Source organism: Poromitra crassiceps, assembly GCF_964638095.1.
Source record: "Poromitra crassiceps genome assembly, chromosome: 18".
NCBI classification, from domain to species: Eukaryota; Metazoa; Chordata; class Actinopteri; order Beryciformes; family Melamphaidae; genus Poromitra; species Poromitra crassiceps.
In genome coordinates this window covers 29,753,764-29,764,069 of record NC_139636.1, presented here as the reverse complement: position 1 = coordinate 29,764,069, position 10,306 = coordinate 29,753,764, and the positions used below count along the sequence as shown (strand labels likewise).

General features: G+C 44.8%; 1 protein-coding gene across 1 annotated transcript in view; it reads left to right on the top strand.

The window, feature by feature from the left end:
- Nucleotides 1–456, top strand: part of aars1 (alanyl-tRNA synthetase 1) — a gene marked incomplete at its 3' end in the record, with an annotated part of 24,324 nt that extends 23,868 nt beyond the window's left edge. Inside the window, exon 20 of the mRNA XM_083654257.1 lies at nucleotides 277–456. Within this exon, the coding sequence (XP_083510383.1) occupies nucleotides 277–456 (180 nt within the window). The remainder of the gene's footprint in view (nucleotides 1–276) is intronic.
- Between the last annotated feature and the right edge of the window lie 9,850 nt (nucleotides 457–10,306).

The window sequence follows — 10,306 nt, the reverse complement described above, 5'->3', positions numbered from 1 at the left end:
CTCCGTCACAACAAACGGGGTTGCTATATTTTCGACAAATTAATCCAGAATCATGTTTTATGGACCAGAGACACACGTTTTTAAGAGGTTACAGCTGCACGAATTGGGACCTTTAAATAGCGGTGAGAAAGCTGACCTGCTGCTACCCTGGAAGATGTCCAAACTGTCAGTGTTGTAACCAGGGGAGGGATGTGCAGGGAGCTGCTCAGATCTTTAGGCACTGTGTTTATTAATGTGACCTGTCTTCTCTCCCCCCCCCCCCCCCCCCCCCTCCAGGACGTGGCTAACCGCGGCCTCAAGGCCAGCGAGTGGGTGCAGGAGGTGTGCGACCTGCTGGACGGAAAAGGAGGCGGCAAGGACATGTCGGCCCAGGCCACGGGCAGGAACACACACTGCCTGAAGGAGGCGCTGGAGTTGGCCAATGAGTTTGCACGGCTCAAGCTAGGAGAGAACTAGAAGGGGGAGGGGTTTGTGGGGGAGAGGGACGGGGGATAGAATATAAATATGAATATATGACCACTGACACTGACACTATAGTCAATAAGTCAATGGCAGATTTATTGGGAGGATGTTTGCTGTCGTGCCCCAATAAAATGTGTCTTTCAGAACGTAGCGCTGTTTTTTAACCTCCTGAGTCCCCCGGGGTTCCTGCGAGAACATCACATTTTGCTGTTTCTATACTTTAATACTTATTTCTGCTCAACTTAGTCCTCTTGTCCTTACTCGGGGACACCTAAGCTACAATTTTGTCATAGTAGAAGAAGAAAAATCTACTTCCTGTCAATGCAAGAAGACGCCTTACTATAGTCAATGAAACCGATGTACAGCATCTTCTGATACTCTCTAGTAGTTTCCATAATCCATCTCAAGTTTTCTATGTGGTCTCTGGTTCCTCTTCCTCTCTGGAAACCAGCTTGAGTTTCTGATATTGGTCTCTCCATGTATGGTTCCAGTCTCATCTGTATAATTTTTAGCAGTATTTTGCTTGTGTGCGATATCAAAGCTATGGTCCTATTGTTGGCACATTCTCTAGTGTCGCCCTTATTGGGTGTGGTATACAATATAAATATGAACAATAAATATCAATTATAAATATAAATAATAAATACTATAAATCATGCATATTTTTACGTGTTTCCAGGGCATGTTGATCTGACAGCAGCTGAAAAATTGCTGTATCAGATAACAGGCAACCTCTCTGAGCTGGAGGATGTTTTTCTGCAGACATTTTATTTTATTTGTGATAGGCATTCAAATAAAGAGAAATACTTGATTACAAGTTGGTGACTTGTAAAAGATTGCACCAGTGACCTTATGTGAGGACATCATTTTTAACTGTTCTACTTTTTTTATTTATTAGTACTTAGTTTTCCGAAGTAATCCCAAATAGCATAGATAAATCAAAAATCCAATGCAGCTAATGGGGTCGGGACTCAGGAGGTTAAGGAACTGCATGTTTGTGTACAGACTGTAATAAACTATAATTGATAAACTGTCATACAAGCAAATATTCAACAATAAAGCCTCGTACCTGTACTGTACAGCTTCTGTATGATTAAGAGACAGAAACTCTCCTCCTCAGTCTTCTGCTCTCAGTATAGAATTGGTATACGATAAACTTGGAAGCTTTTGTTAATTCCCTCCCTCTTTCCTCTTTATTTGTGTTTCATCTTACTAGAGCCCCGCCCCTGTTCATTCACAAACCACACCCAAAGCACTTTGCCCCGCCCACATTCATTCACAAACCACCCCCAAAGCACTTTGCCCCGCCCCACTTTCTCTGTGGTGTGGGAATGTGGCATTCCACCTTGGGCTTCCCCATGCGCCTTGTGCTTGGCCTCCTTCAGACAGTGAACGAGCTACGGGGGCTGAGAGGGGCCAAATGGAGTTCAGGACACACGACTATTAGATGAGTTTAAGGGTTAGGGATATTATGTAGAAGGCTGTGTGCCATAAGGCTGTCTATGTGTTTGATGGAAAAGTTCATTTATCAGCCATTTCCACTGATGGTCACAGATCTATGAAAGCATGTTCGGTTGAAGGGGTTGCATTTGTTTTTTTAGTGGGGAGGGGGGCGGGTCCGCCCCATCTGTGTCCTCTCCTGTGATTGGTTGCTGAAGGCCTTGCACATGCAGTTATAAGCAGTAGCTGTATCATTGTCCAGATAATGAGCCATCTGTCATAAGTAATCAGGCAATGCTATTAATTGAGTAAATTAATGATTAAACTGAATAAAATCAACATGAACCTGCCTGACAATTAGTCTGTGAAACTTCATTATGGTGACATTAATATCAATGCAAAACGATGTGTTTCATTGTGGCTGTTCCATGTCAGAGAAATATCTTATTAAAGGCCACTGTTAAATGCCAGATATCTGCCTTGTAGTGGTTTTCTAATCTGTGATATTTGTATCTGGGATCAGGTTCAGTGAAACAGATACAGTCTGTGTCTGTATCAGTCTGTCCTCGCTGAACTTTAAATAGCTAGTTACAGGTTGTATCAAACCCACTCACTGAACACATAGACTTGCATCAGTGAACATAAATGGTTGAGGTGTAAACTCTTCATTAGAAAGATGTAGCACCAATCAATTTGCTACCCATCACTTTATGTGTGGTATTAACTCAACTCTCTGGAGGGTGGCGGCCTCATGTTAACGTGCAGTAACAGTTAAAAGCATCGCCACAAACACACACAAAAAAGATGGGACGCTACTCTGCTGTTTTCCAGACCCTTGAGTCGTTTTTTGGTTTTAGCGTTTACATTTATAGACAATTCAAGCAAAAATGCTAATCTGAGTCGGACCGTTTCAGTCTGGCTCTCAAAGCAATCAATTCACAACCAAGAACATCAACATCAGACACCTCATGTTTCGTGAAGCTTTTATTTGTACAATAGCATAAGATACAAACATTCTGTGATCACACATCACACAGAGGCTTTTCAATGTAGTAAATACAAGTGTACCGCCTTGACCCAATAGCAGTCCTACTACTTAACCCATTGATACCTGATGCAGCATTTGTGTGCGTATCCCTTTAAGACCGCGAACCGGTCTTAAAGGGATACGCACACAAATGAGGGATATACATGCAAATGCTGCATCAGGTATCAATGGGTTAACGAGGACACACAGCAAGATCCAGACAGCAGGGCGCTGTCACCCATGGCAACAGACTCCACCCCTCCAGCCAATGTGTTTCATACAGATTGGGCAAAAATAATAAAAAAAAATAATAAAAACCATTGATGAATTGTTCTATCTGGTGTTTGTGGCTGTCTCTAATTCTTGTTTCATATGAGCCAACTGTAAGTTCACTACACACATTTCTTCCTACTTGATGAGTATTTTGTAGTAGTGGTTGTATTACAGTACTAGTACAAATAGAAGTAAATGACAACTGTATGTTAGTGTTATAGTACATGGACAGACTCCTGTCCCTGCTGCCTCTAGAGCCAGAGGAGTGCGGTGTGTCAGTGTAAACCACCAGGCTGAGGGGATGATAGTGGAAGTAAGGAGTAGAAAGTACAGATATTTGTGTTAAATTGTAGGGAGTCAAAGGAAAAGGTTGTCAGAAAAATAAATACTCGGTAAAGTACAGATACCTGAAAATCCTACTCAAGTACAGTAACAAAGTATTTGTACTTAGTTACTTCCCATCTCTGGGTTTAGGCATGAGGAGTGATGATTGGTTAGGTTTAGGCATGAGGAGTGATGATTGGTTAGGTTTAGGCATGAGGAGTGATGATTGGTTAGGTTAATATCAGGGTAAGAAAAAATCCACAATGGAAAGAAGTATTGATTGATTGATTGATGGACTTTATTCATGGATATAGAGACAATAAAAGATCCAAGGAATATCATGTAAAAGTGTCAACACTTATTTCCAACAGGGTCCCTGATGTTTTATTGTGTTCTCAACCTTGATGATTTTTGAAATGTATGTATTCCTGCTGGGCAGTTGTATAGTACAGTGGAATCCGCTTATAGTGATCAACCACTTATAATGATCAAAAAGCTTGGCCCTGAATCATTCCTATACTCACGCTGTTTAAATAATTTGCTTATAGTGATCAATACTCTGCTTACAGTGATCATTTTGGGCCTTGTTCCACCTGAGAACAATGGAAAACATGTTTAAAACTACAGTATTTTTTTCACAAACTGCCAAAAATTAGCCAATGAGATACAGCAGCGATACTCGGTGTGTATATATATATATATATATATATATATATATGTATATATATATATATACACACATACATTGGTTCCTCATGGCTCAGGCTATGAGTGATACATCAATTAATGCATATTTGTGCACCAGTATTGTAAAGTGTGACCGTTCTGACTCTGGGAAAGTGGGAAAAACTGTCAAATTCCCCCAAAACTACTGTATCTCTGAACTATCTCTTTAACCAAATCACACACATTTAGGCTGTTCTATGTGATCTCCTTTATATAACTAATGTTATGCCTCCCACTTTGAAAGCCTCTGGCGTAAAGATTGCTCAACAGTAAGCACAAATACCCTTGGCACTCAAAATCAGATGGACTCACTGACAGTTATTTTAAGAAACTAATTAAGAAAGCGGGGGGGTGTTGGGATGAAAGCGGGGGGGTGTTGGGATGAAAGGGGGGGGTGTGTTGGGATAGAGCGCATGGGGCCAGCGAGTGGAGGAAAGACCTACTTAAGGTTATAAATGGCTCAGGAAACACTGCCTGATCTGTCATGTAGCTGCTGTGCAGTGAAACTCCGCTCCAATTTGGGCCAGTACAGCAGAGAGGGATCTGTAATAGAAAAATAATTGAAATGTCTTGTTGATCCATCAATAATGAGTTGCCCGTTTTAAAGTGTACATAAGGAGAATTTTATTCCACAAGTTTCCATCTGTGCACAGAGTCTCTCCGCCAGTCAAAACGCTCAAGGTCAAGAGAGCCTCGAGCTCTCATCTTCACACTCTCATATAGTGATAGTAGGGTGGCCTCCCCACCCTGATCTCTGCTGTGAAATTCCATTAGCTTATAGAGGTTCCAGTATATTTCCACTTCCCAGTCCACGGCTACCTTGATCTTTCATAAGAGACGATACAACCTCGGTCTGGCCACAAGACAAAATACATGTTATCTCCCTATACAGGAATGCTCTGCATGATGGAGAGCAGAGTCCACAAAAGACATCTTAGAAGAGCCATAGATCATTATGGAACAGAGTCGATAATGACCAACAACCAATTAATAAGCAATCAATCAATAATTTTACTGTCACAGATCTCTCTCTAGCTGCTCCCAGTGTCTCTCGCTCTCTCTCTAGCTGCTCCCAGTGTCTCTCTCTCTCTAGCTGCTCCCAGTGTCTCTCTCTCTCTCTCTAGCTGCTCCCAGTGTCTCTCTCTCTCTCTCTCTCTCTAGCTGCTCCCAGTGTCTCTCTCTCTCTCTAGCTGCTCCCAGTGTCTCTCTCTCTCTCTCTCTCTCTAGCTGCTCCCAGTGTCTCTCTCTCTAGCTGCTCCCAGTGTCTCTCTCTCTCTCTCTCTCTCTCTTTAACTGCTCCCAGTGTCTCTCTCTCTCTAGCTGTTCCCAGTGTCTCTCTCTCTCTCTCTAGCTGCTCCCAGTGTTTTGGCCTTGTGTAAAGTGTGAGGCAGCAGTAGTCTCTAGACACCTGAAGATAGGCCCTGTCAGTGTGGCTCTGAAGCTGGTGAGGAGAGCAAAGGGGAACTGGAGGAATGGCAGAACTGATAACGGGTTCCTTGTTGCTGGAACAAGGTGTCGACTGTTTTGGGGAGAAATGGATGTTGAGTGTGGAGAGCGTTGTCTGACTGAGGCCGTGGCAGGCTGTAGGGGAATTTTGTTAGGAATGTGATTTTGCTGCCAGAACGTCCATACAACCTAAAATATCCTACCCCCCCCCCCCCCACTGATACTGATACTGCCTGATGAAAACCTTGTATCTCCAACAACATTTTTGGGGTTAAAAAATAAAATAAAAAAATAATAATAATTCAAAAAGCATCTTTTGAACAAAGACCGGCAATTGCAGTGAAACACTGAAGCGTTTTCAGGTGACGGCAGCATTTTACATTGAAATGTTTCAACTCATCTCTACCATGATCTGTTGTATATTCGCTCCACAGCTCACAATCACAGACGCACAAAGTCAGGACAGGCTTTAAAAGGAGACAGACAGGGGAGGCCCAGGCCTGCCAGGTTGTGGGTTCCCCCATGAGACAGACAGGGGAGGCCCAGGCCTGCCAGGTTGTGGGTTCCCCCATGAGACAGACAGGGGAGGCCCAGGCCTGCCAGGTTGTGGGTTCCCCCATGAGACAGACAGGGGAGGCCCAGGCCTGCCAGGTTGTGGGTTCCCCCATGAGACAGACAGGGGAGGCCCAGGCCTGCCAGGTTGTGGGTTCCCCCATCTTTCCTGCCATTTCCTCACTTCATGCTATCAAGTTAAGCAGCAATGCCTTCAAAATATCAGTTGAAAAGGTAGCAAATGGCCTAGAGTTCACCTTGCGTTATGAGTTGACCTCCTCTGCTCTAACCTACAATATCCTTTACAGAACAGTGTCAGTGTACAAAGCAGGAAGTGACCAAACGGGAAGCATCTTTACAGACCAGTGTCAGTGTACAAAGCAGGAAGTGACCAAACGGGAAGCATCCGTACTCCAGAGCGGAAGACAGTGTTCTCTCGTGTGTGTGTGTGTGTGTGTGTTTGTACAGCTCAGAAGGCACAGCTCTCAGCCAGGCAGCGGTGTATGTCTGTGTCTGTTGACTTCAACAAGACTAGGTCAAAAACCTATAGTGTAATATACTAGGTTTGACCTAGTCTTGTTATGATGTTATTATGCCTGAACCGTGTGTGGTGTGAAGCAGCTGAGTGTTACAGATGGAGCAGCTGTAGGAAATATACATCCAGCAGCAAGACAAGGCACAAATTAAGCATGGATGTGTGTGTGTGTGTGTGTGTGTGTGTGTGTGTGTGTGTGTGTGTGTGTGTGTGTGTGTGTGCACACGCGTGCGTGTGAGAACACAAACAATATGTCTGGAGTCAGCCGAACTGACTCCTCAAAATGAGCCCAGCTCAATGCTAAACCACCTTATCAAATCAATGATGTGCAAAATAGGATCCAAACACTGAAAGCAGATAAAGTACACTGGTAATACTTGATAAAGTACACTGGTAGTACACTGGTAATACTTGATAAAGTACACTGGTAATACTTGAGAGTCGCACACAATATCATCAATATTACACTAACTAACAGACCTGATGGCAGCATGGGAGGCACAGTTCTCCCCATCGCCTATAGGGGGCAGTACGACACCCTCCCGGCACGGGTGACCCTTCTAACTGTAGTGTGCCAGCTCTGTTTATGCTAGTGTGTGTGTGTGTGTGTGTGTGTGTGTGTCAGCATGCCCTGATCCTTTATCAGCAGGACGCTTCGTCAGCTAGAAGGTTACCATAGCAACAGAAATTAAAATATTGTTAATACAGACAGCCTGATAATGTTATGTGGTTACATCCCTGTACTCAGGTTTACCTTAACAAGTCTCCTAGTTACAACATGAACATCCCTGTACTCAGGTTTACCTTAACAAGTCTCCTAGTTACAACATGAACATCCCTGTACTCAGGTTTACCTTAACAAGTCTCCTAGTTAGAACATCATGAACATCCCTGTACTCAGGTTTACCTTAACAAGTCTCCTAGTTACAACATGAACAAACTCATAAGGGTGTTCTGTGCTCAGACATAAGCCGATGTGATTTGTGTGTGTGTATCCCTTTAAGACCGCGAACCGCGTGGTCTTAAAGGGATATACACGCAAATGCTGCATCAGGTATCAATGGGTTAAACAGTGTTGGTTCATAATCGCGTTGCAGTGGCTGCAGCACCCAGTGTTCCTACACACTTTCAAAAACTCAACTCTATTAAAGACCAAAGGCTTTGTTTTTCCACTCATTGTTAGCACCTAATAAACCACTAATACAGTACTCCTTTAAGACGCCTTCAGGGACAAAGCGTTTTTTAAAGTGTAACTTGGAACACTAGTTTGTGTGTTTTGCCACAGTTTTAAAAGGGGCATTAAGTAATCCATGACTTTTATTAACCTCTACTGGAGTTTGAAATCAATGACAGCTCTCTGGCACAGCTCGCAGTCAGACTGCTTCGTCTTTTTTTATATATATATTTTTTTTTGCATGAGAACAAAACGTCTCGCGACAGCAGTTGACCATTGAGCGGTTGAAAATGTGAGTAGGTGGGTGGGTTGTTTCAATTGACCTTTGAGTAGGACGGGCCAGACGGTGAGTTCTGAAAGCCCAGAAACCTGTATGGACCAACAACCTTATCACCCCTGCAGATGATGGTCATTTTGTGCTGTGGCGGGGCAGTAAAAAAAAACGTACTTAATGCACCTTTAAAGACCAGGACACATTTCCAGAAATAATGATCAATGACTTCTCCATATTTCCCAGACTTGTGTAGGAACCGTGAGCACTCGTCCTTATCAGCCACTTCTTGTTAAACACATTTCTGTCACACCATCTGGATGGATTTACAACCTCAGCTCAGACCAGATGAATGTCCTCCCACCTCTGGGTGGCGCTGATTCTCTTTTTCCACTCATGTTTATAGGTTTTTCAGTACTGGTTAGCAGCATTTTGGAATATTTGTCAGTGCCTCCATGTTCAAATGTGAGTCGCTGAGTGAAGTTCTTCTGATCCCTGTATGCCGAACTCAAACTGACACCGGGGCCACATGTGAGCTCAAACTGACACCGGGGCCACATGTGAGCTCAAACTGACACTGGGGCCACATGTGACTGTGAATGTGGAACTGGGTCATTACTTGATGACACCAACATGATGAGAAGAACCCTTTGGGGGTCTCATGACTGCAATCTAATCCGATCTGAGCCAGCAGTGTAAATGCAGCCACAGTGTTGTTGCAGGACTCGAGGCTTAGAACAGCATATAAAACTATCCAACTGAATCTGCAGTCAACACGGGGGTACGGTGGTCTGTCGTCACAGAGAGAACAGGAGGTGCGGTTTATATGGCAAGAGATGGTGGAGTCTAATAAGGCGTCTGGTGGTGGCTCCACCCCTTCCAGGCCCAGTGGACATTTTCATTGGCTGAGCAGGAATCAGGGCTAGTGGTTAATGAAGCCGAGATAATGACACGTCCCAGATCACGGGGGGGCTTGCGGCCTCTTCTAGCCCACCACACAGGGGCACTAACCTGGATACAGATGTGCCAGACAGTCCCTACCTCCATCGGGACGTGGAGGAGTCAGGTTGGAGTGTTAGGGCTGTAACGGGGGAAGCCAGAGCGGTGAAACACTGAAAGGTTTCCATGCTTCCACCCAGACAAAGTGGAAGGCCAAACTCAGTTCATGCAGAAGCGAGAGTTTACTGCAGGAAAAAAGCACTGAAGCATCTTCTTGAAGTTTGTCATCCTGGTGCTTCATGCCACAGTTCTCTGCCTCTCCTGACAGAGCCCATGGTTGACTGAACTCCTCGGAGAGGCACTTTTGGCCTTCATGGCCTTCATGAAGGTCTGAGACCTTCATGAAGGTCAGACCAGCACTCTCCCTGGATGTGGTGCTGGGGCTGTGGCAGTCTGAGCATTAAGACACCAGACGCGCTGTCTCTACAGAGGCTGAGACTCATGCTTAGGCTGCAACGGCCTTCCTGTGAGTCCAAAGTGGCCATAAGTCTGGATCCTGTTTCTGCGAGTCTGCTGCAAGAGAGGACGACCTTGCTGCGCCTAGCTAGCACCCAGCAGGGGGCAGAGGAGAGTCGTATGATATAGTCCCATCAACACTCACCGACCGTCACGACGACAACAACGTCCCTGTGACTCTGCCTTGTGGCAGACCTCGTACATCATGGAGTAGTGACAATGAAAAGGGGGCGGGTGCTTGTTTTCCTCAACGTAAGATTTGAGAGGCACAATTCTCCCTCTGGCCAGCAGGGCAAAGCACATGGTGTCCAAGGGTTCTGCAAGAGGTGGCTTCAACATCATGTGAATGACCTCATGGCTCCTAGTCCCGTGGTGCTGTGCCCATAGAGGGGAGATGTTGTTGCTTGCCAACCTTGCTCTACAGCCCCAGGTTAGAAGGCCATGATGCATGATGATGCCACACCCCACATGGCTGTGGAAGAAGAGTCTCGTAGATCTTCTGTTCGGTCCTTTTCGGCAGCAGCTACACTCCATTTCTCAGCATCTTGATACCCGTTAGAGAGCCAATGGGCGATGCCGTTGTTAATGCGTCGTGGTCAGATACTCCTCCATGGCATGAGG